The sequence below is a fragment of the Schistocerca piceifrons genome, unplaced genomic scaffold (genome assembly GCF_021461385.2).
Source record: "Schistocerca piceifrons isolate TAMUIC-IGC-003096 unplaced genomic scaffold, iqSchPice1.1 HiC_scaffold_2510, whole genome shotgun sequence".
In the NCBI taxonomy this organism is placed as follows: domain Eukaryota; kingdom Metazoa; phylum Arthropoda; class Insecta; order Orthoptera; family Acrididae; genus Schistocerca; species Schistocerca piceifrons.
In genome coordinates this window covers 157,646-185,000 of record NW_025728455.1, presented here as the reverse complement: position 1 = coordinate 185,000, position 27,355 = coordinate 157,646, and the positions used below count along the sequence as shown (strand labels likewise).

Sequence of the window (27,355 nt, the reverse complement as noted above, 5' to 3'; positions counted from 1 at the left end):
TATGAGAATTCAGTGTGTAAATAATAGGATACTGAAGTACACAGGAATGGAACGGGAATTTTAACTTCTTTGAGGCTCTAGACAATGCAATAATAAATGGCAATCACGAAATATTCACATTTGTCTGCGCAATCCATGAGACAGGAGTCATAACAACAGACTGCCAGAGAAACACCATCCAGGCACTACAGAAGCAACCAAGCACCTATAAGTGCAATAGCTAAACAGCTCATGAATAGAACTTATTGAAAAAATAACAACAACATGCAGAAGAAAGGGAGACGAAGGTGACAATCTGTTTGAGAAAACTGAATTTGGAGTAAAGGATCGAGGGATAGTGGAAGGGATGTTCAAGAAAAATCAAGAGATCTTTATTGGATTTGCAGATCTTTACATGACATTTGACAACATGAAACAGTGAAAGCGCATGAAATTTTTAAAAGGTACATATAAGATATATGGAACAGCAGGTAACATAGAATATGTACAATAATGAACAAGAATTGGTATTCTGAATTAAAGATGGTTAAAGATAAGGATGCAGGTAATCTCCACAAATGTTCAGATGAACACTTAAGAAACATTGGTGGAACTGAAGAAACTTATAGCAATTTAATTAAAACTGAAAGTGAAAAGGATATCATTTATAAAATTCACTGGTGATATTTCTGTGTTCACTGAAAGTCAAACTGAATCACCAGAATTGGTGAATGTAATAAACAGTTGAATGAGTACCAAATCAGGATTAATGAATGGAAGAAAGAGGAAAGTATTGGGGTGTGGCAGAAATAACATTGGTGGCAAAGTTAACAGAATTAAGGACCACACAGTAGACCACTTGTAGGGACTCTGGTACACTTGATGCTAATTTACACTGAGGGTCAAAGCACGGTTGTTATAAGAAGTAATGTAGCATGGAATAACAGGAGATTCCTCGCAAAACAGTTACTAATATCACAGATAGGCCTTAATTTGTGTTAGACATACCTGAATGTATGCTTGGAGCATAGTACTGCATAAAAATTAATCATGGATTATGGAAAAACAAGAGGGGAATCGGAGCATTGTAAATGCGGTGCTATTGATGGATGTTTAAACTAGGTGAACTCATAACAGAAGAACTATCGAACATCTCTCAGAATAGGTGAGGATAGTGTGATATGAAGAAAACTGTGACAAGTACAAGGGTCAGCAGAGTAAGTTATATTTGAAGGCATCAGGGAATAACTGCTGTGGAACTAGAGGTGGTTGCTGAGGTTAAAAACTGTAGGGAAAGACAGAGATAGGAATGCACGTAATTGTGGACTCTGGGAGCTCATGGCACTGCAAATCTGCTGCTCAGACAGACAGGCACATTGTCAACAGAAGGCAGAGTTTCCCCTTTGCATGTCTGTGGTTACCGAGACTGGCTGTTACAGCAGAGTACAGTGGGGCAACCAAGGTGGTCCACACCCTGGCAAGCTGAGGCTCTGCTGACGTTTGCTTCTGTTTGGTGATTGCCGAGTATATTTCTTGTGACTAACAGAAACTTTATAGCAAATCACTGGGTTCTTTCTCCTCTCTCATTCCTGACAAGCACCAAAAATGGTCTCATAAATGTGTGTGTGTATGAGTCTGACCTCTACTAGGCCATTACAATACATCTAAAGTAATAGACATTTATCTCATCTGACAGTTTACACATTCAGTGCACTCATACTCTCCCCATCACTAAATTTTCTGGGCATGACATTGTCTGAATTATTGAAACTTCCTGGCAGATTAAAACTGCGTGCCGGACCGAGACTCTAACTCGGGACCTTCGCCTTTCGTGGGCAATTGCTCTACCAACTGAGCTACCCAAGCACGGCTCTCATTCTGGAAACCTCCCCCAGGCTGTCGCTAGGCCGTGTCTCCGCAATATCCTTTCTTTCAGGAGTGCTAGTTCTGCAAGGTTCGCAGGAGAGCTTCTGTAAAGTTTGGAGGGTAGGAGCCGAGGTACTGGCAAAAGTAAAGCTGTGAGGACGGGGCTTGACTCTTGCTTCGGTAGCTCAGATGGTAGAGCACTTGCCCACTAAAGGCAAAGATCCCGAGTTTAAGTCTCGGTCCAGCAGACAGTTTTAATCTGCCAGGAAGTTTCATATCGGCCACACTCCGCTGCAGAGTGAATGTCTGTCTGAATTATTGTTGGCATTGGTTTGCTGGTCTTGGTGAATAAGACACTGAACTGTTGACAATAACTATTTTTCCTACCAACCTATTCTTAACTAACCTCTCTCCCATGATACTATGATCTAGTCATGGGGATACCACCTCTGATTGTATGTTTTGATTTTATTCCCAGTTCACTTTGCTGACCCTCATTAAATCTAGACTGAGCATTTACACTTTGCTTTTCAGTGTTTATATCTTACCTACCATATAATGGTGTGTGTGTGTGTGTGTGTGTGTGTGTGTGTGTGTTTTGAGGGAACTCACCGCATTTGAGAGACAGTGGCCTCATCAGGTCGAGGAGTTGTGGGCCGCGCAGCAGCAGGTGTCTGGTGAGGTGCGCTGGCAGAGGTGGCGGTGGCAGCGGTGGTGGTGGCGGTTCTGGTTGTGGTTGTGGTGCTGGTGGTGGTGGTCCTCGGCTCTGTAACGACTGGTGCACTGCACATACAGAGAGGCAGGGTGTGAGCTGGCTGGGCGTGTCCTCGTGGGGATGTGGAGGTGGCTCACTATGGCCAGCACTGCTGAGGGACCATCCACACTGGGGATAGGGCTGCAGTTAATACAAATGAATTACCAGTAAGCTAAGCTAATAACAATCAATCGTACCATCCGAGCTTTCCATGGCAGTCGCTCAACCCCATACAACAGGTAGTTCAAATCTAGGTGCAGCCAGAAGGTACATACAACGCCCAATACTTGCACAAAACAATTACAGAATTACTGGACACGTTAGCTCAGGTGCTATCGCCATCAAAACTATCCAAACGGCCTGAATTCCACTCCACCTAAATTGTATGATGATGATGATGATGAAGTGCCATATTCCTTGACAGAGTGTAGGGGGACGACGAATGCACCCACATAATGTTACTGTCTTGCAGTTCCTCTGATCTCTTTTCGATATGGGCATTTCATGCTACAAAATGATTATTACAAGACCCCACTTGAAGCAACTGATTTGTAACACTGAGTCCACAATCAGACTAATATCACGATAATGTGAATATCGAAACCTGTTATAATTAGATGGCAGCTTGTAAACTCAAGTTTATTGCAATAAATGACTTTTGGAAACTAAGTTTCAACTTGAAATTAAGTGACGAAAACATTTGTATTAAGACTACCATCCAGGATTCCAATTGAGCACCTATTGTCTCTGTTAACTAAGTACGAAAGATCTTAAATATCATTTCAGCCACATGTAAGCATGTGTGTGTGGGTGCATGTTGAAATGTTGAAATGACTTGGCATTGTGTTCGATGATTCAAACCTAGCAACTAATAGGATTGTTAACTAAGTGCAATAATACAATACATATCCAAATATAGCAAAATGAGAATCTGAACTGTCGAGAAAAAGTATTTTGTTCCTTTACTGGGATCTGAATCCACCACCTCTCATTGTTTTCTAACCACAAATACATGTTAAAAATTTGCTTAGTTTTGCTGTAGCAGGATGTGCCAATATATGAACTGGAAATAACCTAACAGAACATTCTGTGTAGGTTGGGAATCTATCCCCGCGTGCTGCATGCACCATCGTTGTTGACTGCACACAAGATGATGTTGATTATCGAATTCTTTTTTGCCACTTGCTAGGAGGTACATGTTTTAACTTTTCAAGCAATCATTTAAAGTTGTGTGTGACAGACTTGAAATAGACACCAGCTGTCATAGCTGACAAGACATGCAGAGGCGATAAAAATCAAAATTGCTTTTCCCCTCTGGTTTTATGTGCACGACACAATGAAAATCTTTGCGGACAACCATGAATACAATGGATGCTAATAAATATGGACATATCCGTGGGAAGAATTTCTTAACACAAAAGAGCTTCATTACACCAGATGTGTACTGTTACATTCTGAGGACTCACATTAGCCTTTGATTTTACGTTTTTTGTCAGGACCAAACATTTTTGTTTTATGAAGGTAAAGTCAAATAGTTCAAATGTCCATCCAACCATCCTGTTTTAAGTTTTCCTTTATTTTCTTAAACTAAGCAATGCAAATACTGTGACCATTCCTTTGAAATGGCACGATCTATTTCCTTTCTAACATTTAAGAGCTGTAGATTCTACTTTGTCTCTAATGGTCTTGCAGTCGATGGGATGTTTGACGCTTAATTACTTCTTTCTTTCTTCCTCCTCAACATTTCCTATTGAATTAAAGTGCCGCATGATGGCTAATTGGTCACATTTCATGACATTTGGCAGTAATCGATTGAGCCATACTGGTAAACCACCACATCAAAACAAACCAACTGCAAATGAAAAAATTGTTTCCTGACGTAATTTCTTTGACACACTTACCACATACACGCACAAAATAATACAACAGAACAAACACATTTCCAGAATACAAAAGGACTCACAAGCTGAAAACTTACAAACACACACTGACAACACCACACAGAAAAGAACCAGATGGTACACCATGACCTACACACATAAGCAGAGCCAAAATAAAAAAATACCACACACACACACACACACACACACACACACACACACACACACACACACACACACACGCGCGCGCGTACACACACACGCGCGTACACACACACGCGCGTACACAAACAGATCACAGATACTTCAATAATTACACTCTAAAGTTTCGCAATAACATTCGATCTTTGGTAAAAACATTTGACAGTCAGCAACAGAAACCAAAACATTGCACTGAAACAATCTTTCAGTTCATAGTGCTGTGGAGTGTGGGAAAAAACTGCAAATTGTCATTCATAAGAAGAACACCACCAAAAATGCAATGGGAGTGTAATATGTAAGAAATTGTCCACACAACCTGTAAGTACAGTTCAAAACATTACTACTTAATAGGAAATACCAACCACCAGAACTGTTTATAACCTATAGGCACAGTGACAAAAATGTAAATTAAATAGCTAACATATGTTCATATTCCAGGCCATTGATAACGCCTTGCAGAAAATAAACTTTAAAACGCGTATGGCACTAAAATTGTGTTTTATTCAGTTGCTGTCAGATGGTCCATAAGTAAAAATTATCAATATACTGTGATGCACAAAATACTTCATGCAGCATTTTCGAAGGTTTAAACAACAATCCTTATGACCTTCAAGTGTACAATATTCAATAAGTCACTCAAAGATTATTTTATAGCTACAAATAAAAAATTATGATTGATAAATATACTTATTCCAACCTGCATGACAACACGTCAGACAAAAGTCTATGATATTATGCATGAATCTACTTGTTTCAGTTAAATTATGGGTGGTCCTTTTAGGCTACATGCATCAATGTAGTATGCTACATGAGGAAAAATTATGGACTTTCTTACGCACTTGCAAGGTACATTTTTAGGCCCCCTTTTTCCACATGGAATTTATATGGAGGGATTATCTGTGCTACATAAGCTACATTTACTGAAGACAAGCCTCATCTTTGCCAAGATTGACGGCGTTAATAATAACATAAGAAATTATAATAATGAATGATCTCTTCAAAAAACTATTATAGTGGATAAACATGGCTGCTTAGTAGCTTAATACCACTTCAAAGTAAAAAATAAATTCCTTCTGAGATTATAATAAAGGGAAACCACTTCAAGAATAACAATGGATGCATTCTCAAACAACAGTCACTGCCTATGATTGACTTCCTTATATATCAAATGCATCTCTTCTTTTAGTAAAATTATAAGCCTCTATCACAATAATAAAGAACTAGAAAATAATTAACGTTCCTTGACACAATGCCACACTACTGCAGTTATAAATGTGACAATGATCCCTGGAGAACATTGTGGAAGTTTGATTGATACTTGTCGCTGAGTTTATTTTGTACGATCTAGTGTTGGTGTAACTTAAACTCTTACAAGATCACAGCAGCTCAGGTGGGAGAAAACACTTCCTGCACAAATTTCTGTAGCCTACAATAATGCCAGTAGTGCAGCTGACAATTATGTGATTTTATTTCAGTGATTACAAAAACAACTCTAAAGTACACATTAGGTAGCTGAGGCAACTAGTGGCCATTGATATGGATTAACAAGGAAAAAAATGTTTTGTAAAGGTTGTAATGAACCTCGAGGGAAACAGAACACTCATCCAGTGAGGAGCATCCTTCGTTAAAGGCAAAACAGTGGCACTGCATTGAAAGTAGTTTGGTGGTCTGTTAAAAATGCTCTACCTTCATTTTCTTAAGCTCTGTGTTCGAGTCACTGATCAGCCAAACACTTAACAAGTATTAACAGACCCTCTTTGCCTCCGGTGACTTCTGTTGAACAACATAAGGTTCCACTTTCCTTCCTAATCTACAATAAAGCCGACGGTCATTCACTATCTGCTGGAGGAGAGTCGGTGTATGTTGGGCCATGACAGAGGCAGACGTCCGGCTAGTGGAAGCTCACCATTAACCTTTCTTGCACCAGAAATTTTATTTCATTCCTGAAACAATTGTCATGTAAAGTCACGGCAAACTTATTTGAACTTGCAATATTGAAAATGTTGGTGCTGAACTGGGAATCTAACTCGGATATCTCTTTCTGCCATTTTGAACACTTTTCGGACAATACAGTTCCATCGTTTTGTTGGGTCCCTAACATTCCATAGTTATCCAGGTTTCAAAGAAAGGGGAAGGTCTGGTTTTAAATACTGGTTGGGTACAAAAATTTTCACTGTGTGATTTCAAGTTGTAGCATTCGCACTGCAAGTAATATGTGGAAAGCAATAATGATTTTTAGCATTTGTGCTTGCAACGTCAACAATAACAATTGGTGCCAATTTTGACTATGAAACAGGCAGAGAACGTTTTATCCTATTATTTCAGATTTATAAATTTCACTCCTAGTGGCTGGTGGATAAGTATTTGACAGGTGTGTAGCCAGTGGTGATAGCATATACAGGGTTAAGAGTCCCAGTCAGCACAGAACTTTTCCTCGCATAATTTCTAGTTCAGGCATGAGCATATTTCACTGGTGGTGAAATAAACCGACGCTGTGTATCTATATGTGGCTAGAAAACAACATGATATATGCTGGGTTCGAAACGCAGCGGGGGAATACTTTGTTGTATAATCATTTCAGTTTCATCATCCCTCTAGCGGTGAAAAATTTTGATACATAAAATTATAACATTTTATTGTGCTTCATTCACAATCCCTGCCCAAAACAAAACTTTATGCCCCATCATATCAAGTTTGAAAAAGTGCATATGATGTTACATGTGGTTAAAATGATAGTTAAGATCTGTAGTGACCGGATTGGAGTCCTGGATCCCAGTCCATTACAAAAGCATGTAGTCTGAAGCTGAATCTTGCTTTTTGAAATGTCATTTATTGTAATTAACTTGAGTTTACAAGCACTGAGGACCACCATCTCTGGTAAAGGGATTTCTGATATTTACATTACTGTGGTATTGGTTTTCATATGGACGATAATAGACAAAGTGCAAGAAAGTTATGTGGCTGCGAACAAACCAGGTGGAATGCACTTCAGGAAATTTGGCTGCTTCTGAGCATGGTAACACACGCATATAAATTTGACAGGCACGACACTCGTCTGATTGTGAAACATTTCGATTGTAATTAATGTGATACTTTGATCATCAGACATCGTTCAAAGCCTGTTTTAAAAACTGGTCTTTGAAAGGTACAGGTAACTAAATGGTTGACAGCGTGTTTCAAATTGAGCTGGAGAAGGAATTCAGTACAGCGGATAGTAAGGCACGGTGAAACCCATGATTTGACAACAGAAAGAGGCTGTGGTTGTGCAACAGTTACATGTCATAACAGTATTACCACATTCATCTAAATTTCATTCATTAAATACGGTTGACAGGAATTTAAGTATTTTTCAAGTGAGCATCCTCACCTTGTAAGCACACATGAAACCATGGGGTAGTTAAAGTAAGCTGTGTCATTCCCCAGTGATGGAAAAACACACACTACTGTGTGTGTGTGTGTGTGTGTGTGTGTGTGTGTGTGTGTGTGTGTGTGTGGGGAAGGGGGGTGGTGGGGGGGGTGATTAGCAATGTTTGTGATTGATGATGTAAGTTGTGCTGTGAACTTGCTACTGAAATAAAATTATGTTTGTCCTCCACATACAGTAGGTATGAATGGTAAATTCCGTAAGAATTTGATGTCTATCTAGAAGGGCTGGCATGGATACAAGGGGGAGTAGGATGAACATGGGATAGTGAGACATCCTCCCCAAAAAATGGGAAAACACTATATCACTTCACTGTGTGAAGTGGACACTGTATGAAGTAAAAAATAATTCTGCTTACACCTGGTTTTATACATCTTATTTTAATTATTGTTAAAATCATAGGCACCTGTGGTGTATAAAATTTGAGTGTGACACTATGTATAATTTTGAGAGGTTGGGGGGGGCGGGGGTGGAATCAGTGAAAGACAGAGACAGTTCCAGAACCAAACTTTGTGTATCTGTCTGTAACTGACACCCAATAGTGTGGGAAGTATGAGGCAGTGAACTAGGTGAAGATCACGACAAGAATCTATTATACATCATCAAGAGAATTTTTAAAATATACACAAAGATTACTGCTAGTAAAAAGATTCCCGTTAACAAAAATTTTTTCAAACATAAGTGCTTGAGTCATTTCCCACAGCGTGCATAACGAGTTTGGAATAATATAATGCTTTAAATTTTTTTCAAGAATGTAAACAATTGTAATATGTTTGTTGTTTAAACAAGGAATTTTGATGTTAATCTTTATTGAATAAAAGAGAAAGACACTGAATGATTTACAACACTGGCTCTATGTTCATTACAATTGGTTCAGGGAATGCACAGTGTCATCTCGAGCACAAGATTTCTGATATGTCAAATAGCATATAAAATAGTACTTCATCATCATCATCATCATCATCATCTAAGACTGATTATGCCTTTCAGTGTTCAGTCTGGAGCATAGCCCCCCTTATACAGTTCCTCCATGATCCCCTATTCGGTGCTAACATTGGTGCCTCTTCTGATGTTAAACCTATTACTTCAAAATCATTCTTAACCGAATCCAGGTACCTTCTCCTCAGTCTGCCCCGACTCCTCCTACCCTCTACTGCTGAATCCATGAGTCTCTTGGGTAACCTTGCTTCTCCCATGCGTGTAACATGACCCCACCATCTAAGCCTGTTCGCCCTGACTGCTACATCTATAGAGTTCATTCCCAGTTTTTCTTTGATTTCCTCATTGTGGACACCCTCCTGCCATTGTTCCCATCTACTAGTACCTGCAATCATCCTTCATATCCGTAACAACCTTGTTGGTAAGGTAACCTGAATCCACCCAGCTTTCGCTCCCATACAACAAAGTTGGTCGAAAGATTGAACGGTGCACAGATAACTTAGTCTTGGTACTGACTTCCTTCTTGCAGAAGAGAGTAGATCGTAGCTGAGCGCTCACTGCATTAGCTTTGCTACACCTCGCTTCCAGTTCTTTCACTATGTTGCCATCCTGTGAGAATATGCATCCTAAGTACTTGAAACCGTCCACCTGTTCTAACTTTGTTCCTCCTATTTGGCACTCAATCCGTTTATATTTCTTTCCCACTGACATTACTTTCGTTTTGGAGATGCTAATCTTCATACCATAGTCCCTACATTTCTGATCTAGCTCTGAAATATTACTCTGCAAACTTTCAATCGAATCTGCCATCACAACTAAGTCATCCGCATATGCAAGACTGCTTATTTTGTGTTCACATATCTTAATCTCACCCAGACAGTCTATTGTTTTCAACATATGATCCATAAATAATATGAACAACAGTGGAGACACGTTGCAGCCTTGTCTTACCCCTGAAACTACTCTGAACCATGAACTCAACTTACCGTCAACTCTAACTGCTGCCTGACTATCCATGTAAAGACTTTTAATTGCTTGCAAATGTTTGCCTCCTATTCCATAATCATGTAGAACAGACAATAACTTCCTCCTAGGAACCCGGTCATATGCCTTTTCTAGATCTATAGAGCATAGATACAATTCCCTGTTCCACTCATAACATTTCTCCATTATTTGCCGTAAGCTAAAGATCTGGTCCTGACAACCTCTAAGAGGCCTAAACCCACACTGATTTTCATCCAATTGCTCCTCAACTAATACTCGCACTTTCCTTTCAACAATACCTGAGAAGATTTTACCCACAACGCTGATTAAAGAGATACCTCTGTAGTTGTTACAATATTTTCTGTTTCCATGTTTAAAGATTGGTGTGATTACTGCTTTTGTCCAGTCTGATGGAACCAGTCCCGACTCCCAGGCCATTTCAATTATCCTGTGTAGCCATTTAAGACCTGACATTCCACTGTATTTGATGAGTTCCGACTTAATTTCATCCACCCCAGCTGCTTTATTGCACTGCAATCTATTGACCATTTTCTCCACTTCCTCAAACGTGATCCTATTTCCATCATCATTCCTATCCCATTCTACCTCGAAATCTGAAACATTACTGATCGTATTTTCACCTACATTGAGCAACTCTTCAAAATATTCCCACCATCTGCCCAAGGCATCCACAGGATTCACCAGCAGTTTTCCTGACCTGTCCAAAATACTTGTCATTTCCTTCTTACCTGCCTTTCGAAGACTGCTAATTACACTCCAGAATGGTTTTCCAGCAGCTTGACCCAATGTCTCCAACCTGTTTCGAAAGTCTTCCCAAGATTTCTTCTTGGATGCTGCAATTATCTGTTTGGCTTTGTTTCTTTCTCCAACATAACTTTCTCTGTCTACCTGAGTTCTAGTATGTAGCCATTTTTTATACGCCTTCTTTTTCCTTTTACAGGCTGCCTTGACTGTGTCATTCCACCAAGCTGTTTGCTTCCTCCTACTTTTACACACTACTGTTCCAAGACACTCTTTAGCCACTGTGTCCCTGTACCTTGTCCATTCCTTTTCCAATGACTGTAACTGACTACATTCAACTAACTGGTACCTTTCTGAGATCGCTGTTATGTACTTTTGCTTGATTTCCTTATCCTGAAGTTTCTCCACTCTTATCCTCCTGCATATGGACCTGACCTCCCGCACTTTCGGCCTCGCAATCCCAATTTCACTGAAGATTAAATAATGATCAGTGTCATCAAAGAATCCCCTGAATACACGTGTGTCCCTCACAGCCTTCCTGAATTCCTGATCTGTTATTATATAGTCAATGACAGATCTGGTTCCCCTGCCTTCTCAAGTATACCGGTGAATGTTCTTATGTTTAAAAAAGGAGTTTGTGATTACTAAGAGTTGTTTCCCGTTCCTGTTGGCCTCCATATCTTCTCCAAATTTACCCATAACCTTTTCATAACCTTCTGTTCGATTTCCAATCCTGGCGTTAAAATCGCCCATGAGCAGAACACTGAAATACTACATAAGTATTAAAATCTAAATGAAAAATAAATGATCATTTATCAGTGTTAGTGGCTATTAGACTTGTATGAACATATGTAACTGTAAGATGGTGCAGAAAAATGGTAACTCTGGTCGCACAGCCACTTTAAGCGTCACAGACTATCAGAGATGGAACAGCAACAACAATGGATGGGATAGATTATGTCATAAGGTGTGCCACAGGAGAATGGAAGCCTGTAGTGTTCACTGGGTGGCTATAGTAAAGCCATAGATCCACTGAAACACACACACACACACACACACACACACACACACACACACACACACACACACACACACACACAGGGGTGGACACCTGTTCGTCGAATACACAGTAAGGCACGGTATTCTGTGTGTCACAGATGGGAACGTATCAAAGCACTGCGTGAGCTTTATGTAATGCTGAGTACAGAGGCGAACAAAATGAGGTGGGAAGACTCAATTTTATGGGACCAGCTGGAACTGCTGGTAGGTCTGGCCTGTGATCCTGCAAGGTGGTCTCAGGCTGCAAGAGGTGAGAGCAGACAGACACTGGGGCACCGATGCTTACTTCACCTGGTTTTCTGAACATCTTCCATACAAGCCCTCACAGCAGAGCATTCTTTTATATTATGTGCCTTTAGAGCAATTAACATCTTCCGTGTACTGTCTGGATTTGGAGAGAACTAAGAATTATCTTGGAATAGTTACTGGCATATGGCTTGCACGTGGAAAGAAAGTGACAGACAACTACGTAAGAGCCAAAGCTGTAATACTAAGGTGTGAATAGTGATTACTCCGATAGTCTCCTTTACTACACAAAGAAAATTCCACAGGTCAACATCAGCAATATAAAATTGTAGACAAGTTGCCGCCCTCCTCTACTCATTCTGCAGTACACTACCTTTCTCGAGGTGTCGGCTGTAAGTGACTTACTCGGTCATCATCTTTATGCAGTGTGACACTATTCAAAGGTGTCTCATTGTCATCAGCCACAGAGGCAATGGGCAACTTTAGAGACTACTTTATGGGAACAGGCCTACAGCAACCAGTACAGGCTGCCGGTTGCAAACTACACCCGTCACTGTGTCGGAGCCTGTGCTGGGCAATACAGCTTTGTGTCCACAGCAGTCTGGGACATGCTCTATTCACACAGTGAGTGTACCCTCTGTCATGACAGTTGATGCTAAAACCTAAACAACCACTTTCTGTATACATGTAGTTTAATATAATGCCTACAAACTGGCTCTGTGATGATCTTTGTTAGCTAACATACCTGGTAATGAACACTGTTCAGTTTAGGGGTTCACTGAAACTGCTACACGAGGGTAATGATAGCATTGTGAGCTATGGTGAAATGACTGTCTATGATGGTGTATTTTACAGCAGACACACATCTACGAAAATTCAGTGGGAAAAATTATACAGTTGGAAATACACACACCTAGAACCGAGAGACACGAATCAGTGGGTTGTCTCACACTTACCTGGTTTGTGGTGGTGGATCGTACAGCAACCGGCTCACTTCGATCAAGTCTTCCGGCTGCTTCCGCATCGCATCTGCCCACCCCTGAGTGGCCATCACCTCGTGGGTACGTGCCTTAATAAATTCGATGGCGGTTCGCCTGAGGTCACTGCAGGAGTGGCGGACTGCGAGGACGGCTGCGGCCGCCGCGGTCTCCACGGTCAGCTGAGCGGCCACCTGCCGCTCGCACTCCGCCTTCAGCCCCGATGCCCCGTACTTATCCGCTGCAGTCAGCAGCTGGGGGGCCGTGCCGGGCAGCTGGGGGGCCCGCAGAGTGTACAGGTAGGAGACCAGCTGCCTCAGCACCGGGCCCCCGATGTCGGCAATCCTCACCACGCCAGTGCAGGCCTCGAGGGTGTCGTGGGCGAACATTGCCGCGAACACAGGGCTCCTATCTGCGAGGACGGCCCTGTGCACCACCAGCCGAGTGTCACCTGCCTCGAGTATCACCATGGCGTCGTCCCCGGCGTCCAGGAGTGCACCCAGGTCCACAGCCACCGTCTCTGTGATGCCCTTAACTGCTTCCATTGCGGACGATTCTGAAACACGGCAACACGGAGCAGCCCTTTCAGCATACAGGTGACTGACGATACTTCTACGAGTGACAGCCACACCTGTCTCCAGCGACATTTGATAAATACAGTGTGAGTCACTTAACATTACCGCTGGATATATTTCGTAAACCACATCAAGTACTGACGAATCGATTCCACAGACCGAACGTGAGGAGAGGGGCTAGTGTAATTGGTTACTACAAACCATAAAAAAATGCACGGAAGTATGTTTTTTAACATAAACCTACATTTTTTAGATGGAATCCCGTTAGTTTTGTTAGCACATTTGAACATACAAACAAATACGTAATCAGTGCCGTTTGTTGCATTCTAAAATGTTAATTACATCCACAGATATTTTAACCTAAACTTGACGCTTTAGTACCACTCCTATGCTGTTCGATCGTGTGTATCGGAGAGCACCGAATTACGTAGGGATCCAAAGGGAACGGTGATGGACCTTAGGTACAGAAGAGACTGGAACAGCACATTACGTCCACATGCTAACACCTTTTTATTGGTCTTTTTCACTGACGCACATGTACATTACCATGAGGGGTGAGGTACACGTACACACGTGGTCTCCATTTTCAATTGCGAAGTGGAATAGGGGTGTCCCGACATGTCAGGCCAATAGATGTTCAATGTGGTGGACATCATTTGCTGCACACAATTGCAATCTCTGGCGTAATGAATGTCGTACACGCCGCAGTACATCTGGTGTAATGTCGCCGCAGGCTGCCACAATACGTTGTTTCGTATCCTCTGGGGTTGTAGGCACATCACAGTACACATTCTCCTTTAACGTACCGTACAGAAAGAAGTCCAGAGGTGTAAGATCAGAAGAACGGGCTGGCCAACTTATGCGTCCTCCACGTCCTATGAAACGCCCGTCGAACATCCTGTCAAGGGTCAGCCTAGTGTCAATTGCAGAATGTGCAGGTGCACCATCATGCTGATACCACACACGTCGACGCGTTTCCAGTGGGACATTTTCGAGGAACGTTGGCAGATCATTCTGTAGAAAACCGATGTATGTTGCAGCTGTTTGGGCCCCTGCAATTAAGTGAGGACAATGTTTCAAGCGTCAACTTTAGGTTACAACATCTCTGGATGTAATTAACATTTTAGAATGCAATAAACGGCACTGATTACGTATTTGTTTATATGTTCAGATGTGCTAACAAAACTAACGTGGTTCCATTTAAAGAAACGTAGGTTTGTGTTAAAAAACATACTTCCGTGCATTTTTGTATGGTTTGTATTAAACAATTACACTAGCCCCTCTCCGCACGTTCGGTCTGTGGAATCGGTTCGTCAGTATTTGATGTGGTTTACGAAATATATCCAGCGGTAACGTTAGGTGACTCACCCTGTACAGTCCATCCTTAGTCGGTTCCAGCAGTATCACACCCTTTCTGTCTGACTGATGCCATTGGTGAATAACAGCAAATCTTTAATAATACCATTTTCCAGCTTTACCTTTTCTTTCAGCATATTTCATTTGGAGAACAAGCTCCAGAAGCGGCAAGGACATTATTTCCATCATTTTTTTCTACAGTGCAATGTTATTTGGTATGGAAATGGTTTGAAATAGACTTCTACCAAAATACTAAATAGGCTGTACAGAACTACAGTATTACTTTATTCAACGAGATGTTCTCTTTACTTCTCCTGTTAACAACACTGTTTTATGACCTGAATCTGTATTATTCGTCATTTAACAAGCAGTCATGCGTGTACCCTTGCAGGAGTTGTTTCACACAGGGGATGAAGCCTGTGTGTCGGGAGACTGACTCGTGCGTTCACAGTGAAAGGTCGTGAAGTGGGTTCAGTGAAGTGGGTTCAGTCGAGTGGTAGTTCAAATTGTCATCCACCAGGGTACAGTAGCGGACAGACACATTCAAGAAACAGTCAAGGGAATGTTTTTGTGAATTGTAATGTTTATTTCTTGAAGGATTTTTCTTTTATTTTTGTACAGTTTTGTGTATGTCTTTAGTAGTGTGGATGATGCGTGAATGTGGTCTAAAGTAAATATGTAGATCATTGTTATAGTGACAAACGCCGTAAGAAGTAACGTGAGAAATTTTTAATACACTGTGAATGAAGACGGGGAATTTTGTATTATAGTGTGTCAAGTAAGTTTATGGTAAAGGGAAGCTAATTTCAGTGTAAATGAAAACAGTTAATAATGTAAAGTATAAATAAAGTATCAGAATGTTAAATATTTTGGAAAAAAGTACAGTTCGAGAGTGTGTTGTTTATTGATTTGTTAGTCATGAAAAAAGCGCGCTAACACAGGAGAATAATATTTTTGTATTGGCCTTAATGTAGACTGAGCAATCAGAACAGAGTATTCTTCACGCATCTCTTCTCTTGCAAATGGAGAACGCTTACACCAATCTAAGTAGTCAGAGCAATACCTTTCAATGGTACGGTCGTGTGTAGTATGAGCTCCGAAGGAAGTTATTGTTTGCCAGTTTCATGTCTACATGTGCTACATGTCTCAAAAGTGCTTTACAGTGAAGGCAAACAAATTCATTCCTTATTTTTTTTTTGTTCTAGAAAGTACGGATTTTTTAAGTAGTTTTGTGTATGAGAAAAGACAAATTCAGCGTGGCATATTGAGCAGATCGGTGACCAAAAATTTTAGTATATTAGACATCGATAAACTTAATAGTGTGGCCAGCATTTTCGTTTAAGAACAATCCTTGCTTAGTAACTGTTCATATTTCAGGAAATCCGTTACCATAGACTTGGTAACGTGATTTAAAGGGGTCTGCACATGACTTAGGATTAGCAAGGGCTTGGCAGCTAACTTTTAATTCTAAACTTCAGAATATAGTTAAGGCCCTTTCCCGACTCTTAGAATGTTACGCTGTATGCAGCCTGGTGCGAGTCTCTGGGGGTCTCTGTGTTTGTTCGGCCACCATCATTGCCTGTCGGTTTCACCGCCGCGCAAACCGACAAATTCGAGTGAAACAGGAGGTCTTTCTCCTACCGACCGAACAACCCCAAACGGGATCATCTCCCTGTCAGTTCACTTCATTTTTAGGGTTCCAGGCCAGGCGCAAATTGAGACGCGTATAGTGCGTGTGGCGCGACGCAGCGCGCGTTTTCCTAACTTCAGGTTCAAATGGGGCCGCGCAAACTGCGACGCGACGCGACGCGACTGGGACGCGACGCGCGCCTGCGCCAGGTCGCGCGGCGTTGTGGTTGCGGCACAGTTTCTGGCATGGCGCGTATGGGCAGTGGAGGTATTGCCCATCCCAAAAATACAGCCTTATAGTATACTGAATTTTATTGACACTGAGTATATAACACTGCAACAGCATTTACGTAGCTTATTCAATCAAATACCAAGTTTGGCTTCGTATGTACGATTCCCCAACAGAACAATTAGTCCTGTCACGGAAAAGCCACGTATAACACTCTTGTCTGCTACTGCTATACCATAACCTTAAAGTTGGAAGCAGGTCGTGAAATAAAACTATCTTGTTAAAGCAATTATGGTATAAAGCAACAGAGCAGTGTTACCCTCTGAGAGGAATTTTGTTATGTTGACCGTGTTGTCCCTAACGGAGGTGGCTTATCGGAAATGAAAGTCAGAATTACGTAAATATTCGAACAGTAACAAACAAAATTTTGCCTATCTGCACTGTTCAACGGATAAAGAAGAAGGTCGCCAGCCTAACTAGGCAAGAGAGAGTGATTAACATTCTCGTTCAAGAAAATAGTTATTAGTAACTTTAATGGATAAACACAACCTATACTTTGTCACACGCGAGTGCAGTGAACTCTGACACATACATATGTTTGCGGTAAGATTGACACTAACAGTTAGGGCAGCAGAGACTATTTGCAAAATTATAAGAGATACCGAAACACACTATTACTTTCAGGCTTTAAAGAAAGTATGGTTTTCCTAATTAGTGGTCTTTCCATTACCGAGCATTAACACAATAGACAAACTGTGGATCCTGTTATACTATTATTATGCACTTCTAATATACAAGAGAGACAAATGCTTAGCAAACATGAGTATAACTTTTCAAAACTGCAGTTTTCCACTTTTACTACCATGAGACACAAAATTAACAGATATGTAAGATACTGACTCACCTGCGATTTACAACAGGCAGTAATGTGAACATTTACTTTATAAGCCTCTGTCTTAAGAACTTTTAATTTTACAATTGGCAACAGCACTTTAATAAGCAGTTTTAATAGTAAAATTATTTTCAGCGAACAACATTTACTTTAACTCGCTCTCTTGCTACATTAACTTTAACTTTCTTTTTGCTAAGTTCAAGAGGCATCAATTAGCAAAACACTGGTCATTAATGTTCTTTCAGTGGGGACACTCGGTAATTACTTCAGTTCAAACGGAACGGCACCTGAGGGGTGTTATGATGAGGAGAAAAATCAAGGTAGGTACATAAATTCAGATATAAATTACCTTATATTTGAGCACACTAACATCCATTAAGCTGATCCTTCACTGTACATCATTGTAGTATTCCGATGCAATGATTGCGCAATGTGGTGGCAACTGCATGTTGGTAGGTGGAATTGCAGGTAGAATTGCTGGACTCTGTCAGTTCTTGGTGGCGATGATAGATACAAATTCAAGAATAGTTCCAGCTATTTATCCATCCATCCGAGGCATTGGAAATTAGCAGAAAAAGCCTCTCTCGGAACCAGCACAATATGCATCCTTTACATGGCAGTGCACAGTTTGGTAGCTCATCCCCGACTCGTAGCTCGTCCCCGACTGACTCTTGTTCCACCTTTCCTACCTAGGCCAACCACAATTTGCGCGCGCTACACAGTTCCGTTCCCGAGGGGAACCACTATACCATTAACATACAAACTAACTAAGAACCCTAAGTGAGGATCAACAGTTTACATAACAGCAACCAAACTGATTTAATAAAACAGAACATTTGCACATATTGACATTTCTACAAAAAATTATTCACACAGAAATTACACTTATATATAGTAAGTTTTGTTCCCTCCAAATGGGACAAAGAATTTAAATGACAGATACACTACTTTGCATAGAATCAAACCATGACATCAAAGTTTTAACAAAGAAAGGAGTAAACGATTTTGTGTTGTCTATTCAATCAAACATATTTACAGAAGCTCAACGATGTAACATTAAATGAAACAAAAGCAAAATAAATCAGTAGAGCATTAGAGCTATGGTGTTACAAGTAGTGTTTCGTCTTTCGCCGTTCAAGCGCTCCATCTATTTAAGTTACTACATAATAGTTTTCAGTTGCAAATTTCTCTGCAGTAGTTCTGTTTTGTTTCTTCTTTTGCCAAGAACTATGAACAGTTCAGTAACTTGTGAGCCCTTAGCCACTGGGATTATTATCTTCTGCCTCCGCCATGTTTTCAGATCGTAAGAAGGGACAGAAGATTCATCCTGAGGGTTGTGAATAAGGAAGTAAGGAATAATTATAAAATCACGTGATTTAGAAACGAGGCAGTAAATTAAAATAAGGGTATCTACTTGCTGCCTGAAATGCTGACGTATCTCTATGATCTGCCGCAAGAAGTCGAAAAGGCGTTATTTCCACAGGTATGACCTCTTTCTGCTTCTGATAAAATGTCGAAGATATTAAGTACGTGGGTTTCACTGTCGTTACTTGGATATAGATCTCATAAGAGACATTATAGTGTGTACCTGTGGACATCACATTTCCATTGCAAGCTAGAAACACTTGAAAAGCAGTCAGAAATAACAATGTTTCAATTGGCTCGCTAAGATGAGAAACAGCATTTCAATTGTTGCATGCACATTATTCCGCATTAATTAAACTAATTATACAAATGAAAAAATGGTATTATTACGAAAGTAGGAATATCCAAAAAGAGTGTGGTGCTTAGATATATTTAATTTGTTGAAATGTAGTGCTTACAAAGGGAGATCTACTTTCATGACAATGTTCTTGTAACTCCAGCTCACAAGGCACACATGGCCAGCTTCTGCATTCCTGTCGCGCGTATTATCCTCCGCTGCTGACAATCCACTGACCAGTGTGTTGTGCGACAGATCAATTCTTTCCTTCTCTCAGTAACAACTATTTCATTCGCTATCACACAGTTTGGCCAGAGCAGTAGGTGAGTAACCAGCATCCGGCAGGTGCGTATTTACTCCGCCTGAAGGAACGCTCATCATTATTTTAATACTGCTCAGGCAAGAGAAGAAATAAAATCCTTTGGTAATTTTCCATTCCAGTTCCTCAGTGTTAGACACAATGGGTTACCAGGGGATTCGACCAAAACTCCAACAGAATTGGCAATTAATTTTTGTGTGAGTTGTTAACCTTTTCTCATTCGAAGAAGCGTCACCATTTATGAGTAACGCCCACATTTCTCTTGTTGACAATTTTAATTGTACTTTGTCAAAAAGGTATAATTTGCACAAACTCATCTCACAGCAGCTACTGCGGCAGAATTCTGAAACAGAGTGCCTCAGAAAACAAGTAACTGGCAATCACAGAGGTCAATAGAGTGTCGGTTTGTAGTAACATAAGAGAAGAAATTTCATTTGTATTTTCATACTAGGAAAATAAAATGAGACGGTTGTAGCCTATTCCCGATGTTATTCAATCTGTATATTGACCAAGCAGTAAAGGAAACAAAAGAAAAATTCGGAGTAGGTATTAAAATCCATGGAGAAGAAATTAAAACGTTGAGGTTCGCCGATGACATTGTAATTCTGTCAGAGACAGCAAAGGACTTGGAAGAGCAGTTGAACGGAATGGATAGTGTCTTGAAGGGAGGATATAAGATGAACATCAACAAAAGCAAAACGAGGATAATGGAATGTAGTCGAATTAAGTCGGGTGATGTTGAGGGTATTAGATTAGGAAATGAGACACTTAAAGTAGTAAAGGAGTTTTGCTATTTGGGGAGCAAAATAACTGATGATGGGCGAAGTAGAGAGGATACAAAATGTAGACTGGCAATGGCAAGGAAAGCGTTTCTGAAGAAGAGAAATTTGTTAACATCGAGTGTAGATTTAAATGTGAGGAAGTCGTTTCTGCAAGTATTTGTATGGAGTGTAGCCATGTATGGAAGTGAAACATGGACGATAAATAGTATGGACAAGAAGAGAACAGAAGCTTTCGAAATGTGGTGATGCTGAAGATTAGATGGGTAGATCACGTAACTAATGAGGACGTATTGAATAGAATAGGTGAGAAGAGGAGTTTGTGGCACAACTTGACTAGAAGAAGGGATCGGTTGGTAGGACATGTTCCGAGACATCGAGGGATCACCAATTTAGTATTGGAGGGCAGCGTGGAGGGTAAAAGTCGTAGAGGGAGACCAACAGCTGAATACACTAAGCAGATTCAGAAGGATGTAGGCTGCAGTAGGTACTGGGAGATGAAAAAGCTTGCACAGGATAGAATAGCATGGAGAGCTGCATCAAACCAGTCTCAGGACAGAAGACCACAACAACAACAACAACAACAACAACAACAACAACTAGAAAAATCTTGTTTCGCTAGCTGTCGATAACTCAAGAAATAACTACCAATGGAGTCAAAAAAATAAGAAGGGAAGTATAAGTACTGATATATCGCCAAATATAAAGTTCCCTGTGTTTACGAATTAGCAAAATACTCTCCTTGTGTGCCATCATTCGCCAATCTTTCGTTTCGATGTCTCGAGCGGTTTAGGAGATACGAGAGATGTTGCGAGTATTTCATTCTCGCGGGCGTGAGATTGGAAGTGAGCGCGCTACATAGGATGCGTTTTCTCGAGATCGGAGGCAGATAGAGACCTCCTCCCAAATCTAAACAAAAATTCAACATGTTGGCTAAATTTCAAACGCAACAACATATGGTGTAACCAAACGCAAAATCATAGCGACCCGTATTTTTCATTGCAGACTTTTCGAAGTTTGCGTAGCGTCTTACTATAATGTGTATACCGCAATAAGTATGACAATTGGCGAGATGATGGGCACTTGGCCACGAAGCTGCCATATAACGCTACAAGCAAGTAAAAAATGAAATATTTTTACTGAGTAGTTTCTGTAAAATCGTTTGAGAAAGATTACAGTGTGCGCGCGCTTCGATTCTGTCAGCGGAGAGCGCCGTCAGCCGGCGCGTGCAAAACACGTGCACGCGTCTCGACCTGCGCTGGACACGCGTGATTCGTGCGCGTCGCGCTGTAGCCTCGTGTCGCGCCTAGGCCTAAAGACGGCCCTTCCTCAGCAACGGGCGGGCTGGCACCAGCGGGGCTCTGGTGGGAGTGTCGCGGACTCGGTGGCGGCAGGAACGCACTGCGGAAGCGTGGAGCAGGAAGGAGGACGCCGACCGCCAATCGACGAACCGCACTCACCACAAAACCGTACAATTTGTGTTGTCAAAGTACGCCAGCATGTCAACAATTACATTATTTATACCATCTGAAGGAAACTGTTGTTCCGCCCGTAAACCGTAAATTTTAAGTGGTGCCAGTGTTTCCTGTTACGAATGTACCGGTATACTCTCATCTGCATAATTGTTAATTCGTTACATCGCCCTTTACCCGTAGCAATCAAATCTAAACATGAAGTACTAAATAATATTGCGATGCATAATGTAGCAGGAATGAGTTACCACCCGCACTTTACGGTGTGTAGTGGAGGGTATTTCGTGCACCGAGGCCATTCTACTCTGCGCCTCGCTGGCTTCCCGCCCACCCCCGCCGACCATCACCAGCGTGGCCGCGTGACGTCACCTCCCGCCGCTGCCGACCCTGAACTGGCGACACGCACTTATCTGCACCCACCGCGCGGACGCCCGCTTCCTGCCGACAAACCGCAGTGCCGCAGTGCCAGCGTGTCTCCTCGACGCTTTCAGGCCTGCAGCGAAATGAGCGAGACGAGAATATTCGAGAAGCTGCAGCCTACACACGGGCTTAGCGCCGATGACGCCAGCCACGTACCATTCGCGAGCGGCACAGCCAAGGCGGATGGGAGCAGTCAGTAGTACCAGGAGTATCCTCTGCCACGCACTGCCACGCGGCTTGCCGGCACGTACACACAGACTTAGGTGTTAGACTTGCAAGTTTGCTGAAAGTCCTACAGCGGCATGAGGTACAGTGCAGAGGTCTCACAAGTCACATCCAATATAAACCCCACCCCACGCCCGATTCTGTCAAGACTACAACTCGCACTTATACTACACGTGTAATCTATTACTTTATAAATGCGCCACTGTCTCGAATATTTGACGTTATGCATGGAAGCTAGAGAAACTTTTGAGAAGGTTTGAGATAATGTTGAAACTTTGTTGCAAGTTGCCAAGTGCTGTCATTCCCAGACAATGGATGAACGTATCGTGGGTTATTTGGGCTCCACGAGATGCGATGGCAATCTCCGTATCTGTCTCGTTCAGCGTAATACTTGTCTCGCTGTAAGAGGGCTTTAAACACAAGTTTGTACCTCTTAGCGAGCAGTTTACGCGGATAACAGAGTGAAATACTGAGAATAAAATTTTTGTTGCCTTCAGAAGTCGTTTGAGGCGCCTTATTTAACGAAATAGGTTCACCTACGTAACTATTTGTAAGAGGCTTGTACAGACGACGTGGGCCATTTCTAGTTTGATGTAGGCTTGTCGATATAAACGAATTTTATTTAGTCAAGACGGAGTCCGAAGTATCCTACTTACTTCACCAGAGTACTTTCAGTCAGAGTTTCACTTCTAAACATGGAATAAAATTTCCAGAGTGAAATTTTCGCTCTGCAGCGGAGTGTGCACTGATATTGAACTTCTTGGAAGATTAAAACTGGGTGCCCGACCGAGGCTCGAACTCCCGACCTTTGCCTTTCGCGAGCAAGTGCTCTACCACTTGTTTTTTTTGCATTTTGTTCGTTGTTGATCGTTGTGTACGTCACTACGTCACATGACATTCGGTCAGGTTCGTTTGTTGATCCTTGGACTCAGTTTTTTTATTACAGAGGCCAAACACCTCTCTGACCGAACACGCTGAGCTACCGTGACGGCTTATCGGAGCTACCGAAGCACAACTCAAAACACCTGCTCATAGCTCTACTTCCGCAGCAGAGCACTTGCCCGCGAAAGGCAAATGACCCGAGTTCTCGACTCTCGGCCCGGCACACAGTTTTAATCTGCCAGGAAGTTGCGTGCAATAAAGTTTGTTTCGCGAGAGGCCGTGTCTGAGGGAGCAAGTAATTTTCTTTCATTTCTATTCTGTCACTTAGTAGCAAGCTGAGTTTATTGTACCTAAATGAGTTGTGTTGCTGCCTTTTCAGATCACTACAACGAAAAAATTTGTTTTGAGATTAAACTGAGTACATACTGTCAATTGTAACAGCTGTCTGTACTTTGCGGCTCTTTATACTGAATTCAACTATTAGTACCGGCAATAGTTGCAACATTTTTTGCAAACAAATCTCGCACCCTTCAGACAGCACGGGGCGATCGCGCGTCGTCCCCACCTGCTGCTGCGCCCACACGCACACTCGCCCCCCCTCCCGTAGGAAAGCGACTGAGCGCCGCCTCGCTGTCCCACAGCCGGCGGGCCGGGCAGCGGCTCTCAGGTCACGTGACCCCTCCGCCGGCAGCAACGCCACGACCTTGGCGCTTCGTGGCAGCGTTTCATTCCCTTCTCCGAGAAGCGAGCACACGCAACGCTTACTGCGACAGAACGCTGCCTAACGAATAAACATCTCCGTCGCTCGCTTCTCCCTACGTTCAAAAATGGCTCCGAGCACTATGCGACTTAACTTCTGACGTCATCAGTCGCCTAGAACTTAGAACTAGTTAAACCTAACTAACCTAAGGACATCACACACATCCATGCCCGAGGCAGAATTCGAACCTGCGACCGTAGCGGTTGCTCGGTTCCAGACTGCAGCGCCTAGAACCGCACGGCCACTCCGGCCGGCTTCTCCCTACGTCATCGCCTGTATTTTCCGTAGTTATTTTGATTTCAGTCTTAACCGAGAAGCTCATAGGTCACAAGTACATAACGTAATTAATTCGCATGATCTGGCCATTCATCTTATAGCGTTTCAGTTGACTGCCTGCTGCCCTGGTGTCCATGCAAGAGCTTAAAATTTTCTGTCTGCTCCTATGTACTGCGCAAAGTACGACGGTCGAAATGTTTATTTTGCAGCAGCAGTTTTTGCAGTAAGCGGTAGTAATATTTAACAGTTCGTAATAAGAGGGTGTCATCTGTGCTGTGATTGGCTGAGGCAGAACACACTGAGCAGTCGTCGTATCCGGTTTCATACTATCGGCGCTTTGGTGCCACATTTGCTAACTTTGTATTGAAACTTACGTCCAAAGCAAAAAAGGCCACCGAACACTCGATATACCTGCGCAATTTCTTACAATAGAACGGCGCAAAAATAACCGAACACCAAAACGTCATCCCCGTAAGCTGCAGTTACTTTAGGGTCAAATACCAAGTTTAATTTCCGCCGCTTCAGTGTAAGGCCAACACTGTGGACCACCGCACAAAACTGTTGAGGTCATAGTAGTTTTCTATACTCCTGTCTGAAAAATTTCGTTCCAGAAAAGCCACGTTCATAAACTTTTGCATCAGCTGGAAAGACTGTACTATTCGTCATGTAAAGAGTGGGTATTGCATCTCATACTGTGAGAACAGACCCTACCACACCAATTACTACACTTTTTTCAAGACCTTCCCAGTGACCTCTGCTCGTGTTGAGACAGTATTTGACTGCCGTGTCCTCTACTGAGTCCTGACTACTGGACCGACGTAAGGGGTCGTGGGTTCTCTCCCAGCAGTTGCTTTCCTGCTCAGAAATCCGCGCCCCGCCGTGGTGTGTAAGAACGTGGCGGTATCTGCTGGACCGCGGACACACAGGACGGGCCTGGGAATTATTTTTGCATTTTTCATTATTATTCACTATCGTTGTTGGTTCGAGTGTTTAGCTTTGCTGCCACTCGTTCTCGGCCGACGATAAACTGCTACAAAGATAATAAACCTCAAATAAAAATTTGATTAATAAAAAGATAAAAAATCAGCTCCTTATTCTCATATCAAGTCGACAGACTTTCACCCCAATTAATTCTGAGACGACAGATAAGACTGCTTACTTCCAAAAGTGATGTACATCGAAGATACCCCTAAAATATAGATAGGCTTCTCGTCCAATTTCGCATCGAGAACTTACATTTCACCATACAATATGCAACAAAGTTTTCCAGACGAATCATTCACAAAATTTATGCCACACAACATTTTCACCGTGTACATGATCGTACCCGTGGTCTAGGGGTATCGCCTTTGATTCATAATCAAAACGTCTTCGGCCCCGGGTTCGATCCCCGCCACTGCCTAAATTTTGATAAATAATCAGCATTGGCGGCCAAAGACTTCCGGCATAAGATGTCAGCCTCATTCTGCCAACAGCCTTGTCAAAGAGGGCGGAGGAGCGGATAGAGGTTCAGGGCACTCTCTTGTCCTAGGGGTGGGAAATTGCCCCTAAAGGCGGAAGAATCAGCAATGATCAACGACATGAGGATGCAGAAGGCAATGGAAACCACTGCATTAAAGACACGTAATGTGTATCCACAGGACATGTGGCCTGTAATTAAAGAAGTGTCATGATGGTCTCTCCATAGGCAAAAGATTCCGGAATAGCCCCCCATTCGGATCTCCGGAAGGGGACTGCCAAGGGGGAGGTTACCATGAGAAAAAGATTGAATAATCAACGATAGGATAACGTTCTACGAGTCGGGGCGTGGAATGTCAGAAGCTTGAACGTGGTAGGGAAACTAGAAAATGTGAAAAGGGAAATGCAAAGGCTCAATCTAGATATAGTAGGGGTCAGTGGAAGGAAGACAAGGATTTCTGGTCAGATGAGTATCGGGTAATATCAACAGCAGCAGAAAATGGTATAACAGGTGTAGGATTCGTTATGAATAGGAAGGTAGGGCAGAGGGTGTGTTACTGTGAACAGTTCAGTAACCTGGTTGTTCTAATCATAATCGACAGCAGACCAACACCGACAAATATAGTTCAGGTATACATGCCGACGTCGCAAGCTGAAGATGAACAGATAGGGAAAGTGTATGAGGATATTGAAAGGGTAATGCAGTATGTAAAGGGGGACGAAAATCTAATAGTCATGGGCGACTGGAATGCAGTTGTAGGGGAAGGAGTAGAAGAAAAGGTTACAGGAGAATATGGGCTTGGGACAAGGAATGAAAGAGGAGAAAGACTAATTGAGTTCTGTAACAAGTTTCAGCTAGTAATAGCGAATACCCTGTTCAAGAATCACAAGAGGAGGAGGTATACTTGGAAAAGGCCGGGAGATACGGGAAGATTTCAATTAGATTACATCATGGTCAGACAGAGATTCCGAAATCAGATACTGGATTGTAAGGCGTACCCAGGAGCAGATATAGACTCAGATCACAATATAGTAGTGATGAAAAGTAGGCTGAAATTCAAGACATTAGTCAGGAAGAATCAATAAGCAAAGAAGTGGGATACGGAAGTACTAAGGAATGACGAGATACGTTTGAAGTTCTCTAACGCTATAGATACAGCAGTAAGGAATAGCACAGTAGACAGTACAGTTGAAGAGGAATGGACATCTCTAAAAAGGGCCATCACAAAAGTTGGGAAGGAAAACATAGGTACAAAGAAGGTAGCTGCGAAGAAACCATGGGTAACAGAAGAAATACTGCAGTTACTTGA

At 42.1% G+C, this 27,355-nt stretch overlaps 1 protein-coding gene across 1 annotated transcript in view; it reads right to left on the bottom strand.

Moving 5' to 3' along the window:
* Positions 1 to 24,195, bottom strand: part of LOC124743674 (ankyrin repeat domain-containing protein 23-like) — a 54,085-nt gene extending 29,890 nt beyond the window's left edge. Inside the window, exons 1-3 of the mRNA XM_047248851.1 lie at positions 24,117 to 24,195; positions 13,051 to 13,627; positions 2,458 to 2,628 (exon numbers count right to left, since the gene is read on the bottom strand). Of these exons, the coding sequence (XP_047104807.1) occupies positions 2,458 to 2,628; positions 13,051 to 13,616 (737 nt within the window). The 5' untranslated portion in view covers positions 13,617 to 13,627; positions 24,117 to 24,195. The remainder of the gene's footprint in view (positions 1 to 2,457; positions 2,629 to 13,050; positions 13,628 to 24,116) is intronic.
* Between the last annotated feature and the right edge of the window lie 3,160 nt (positions 24,196 to 27,355).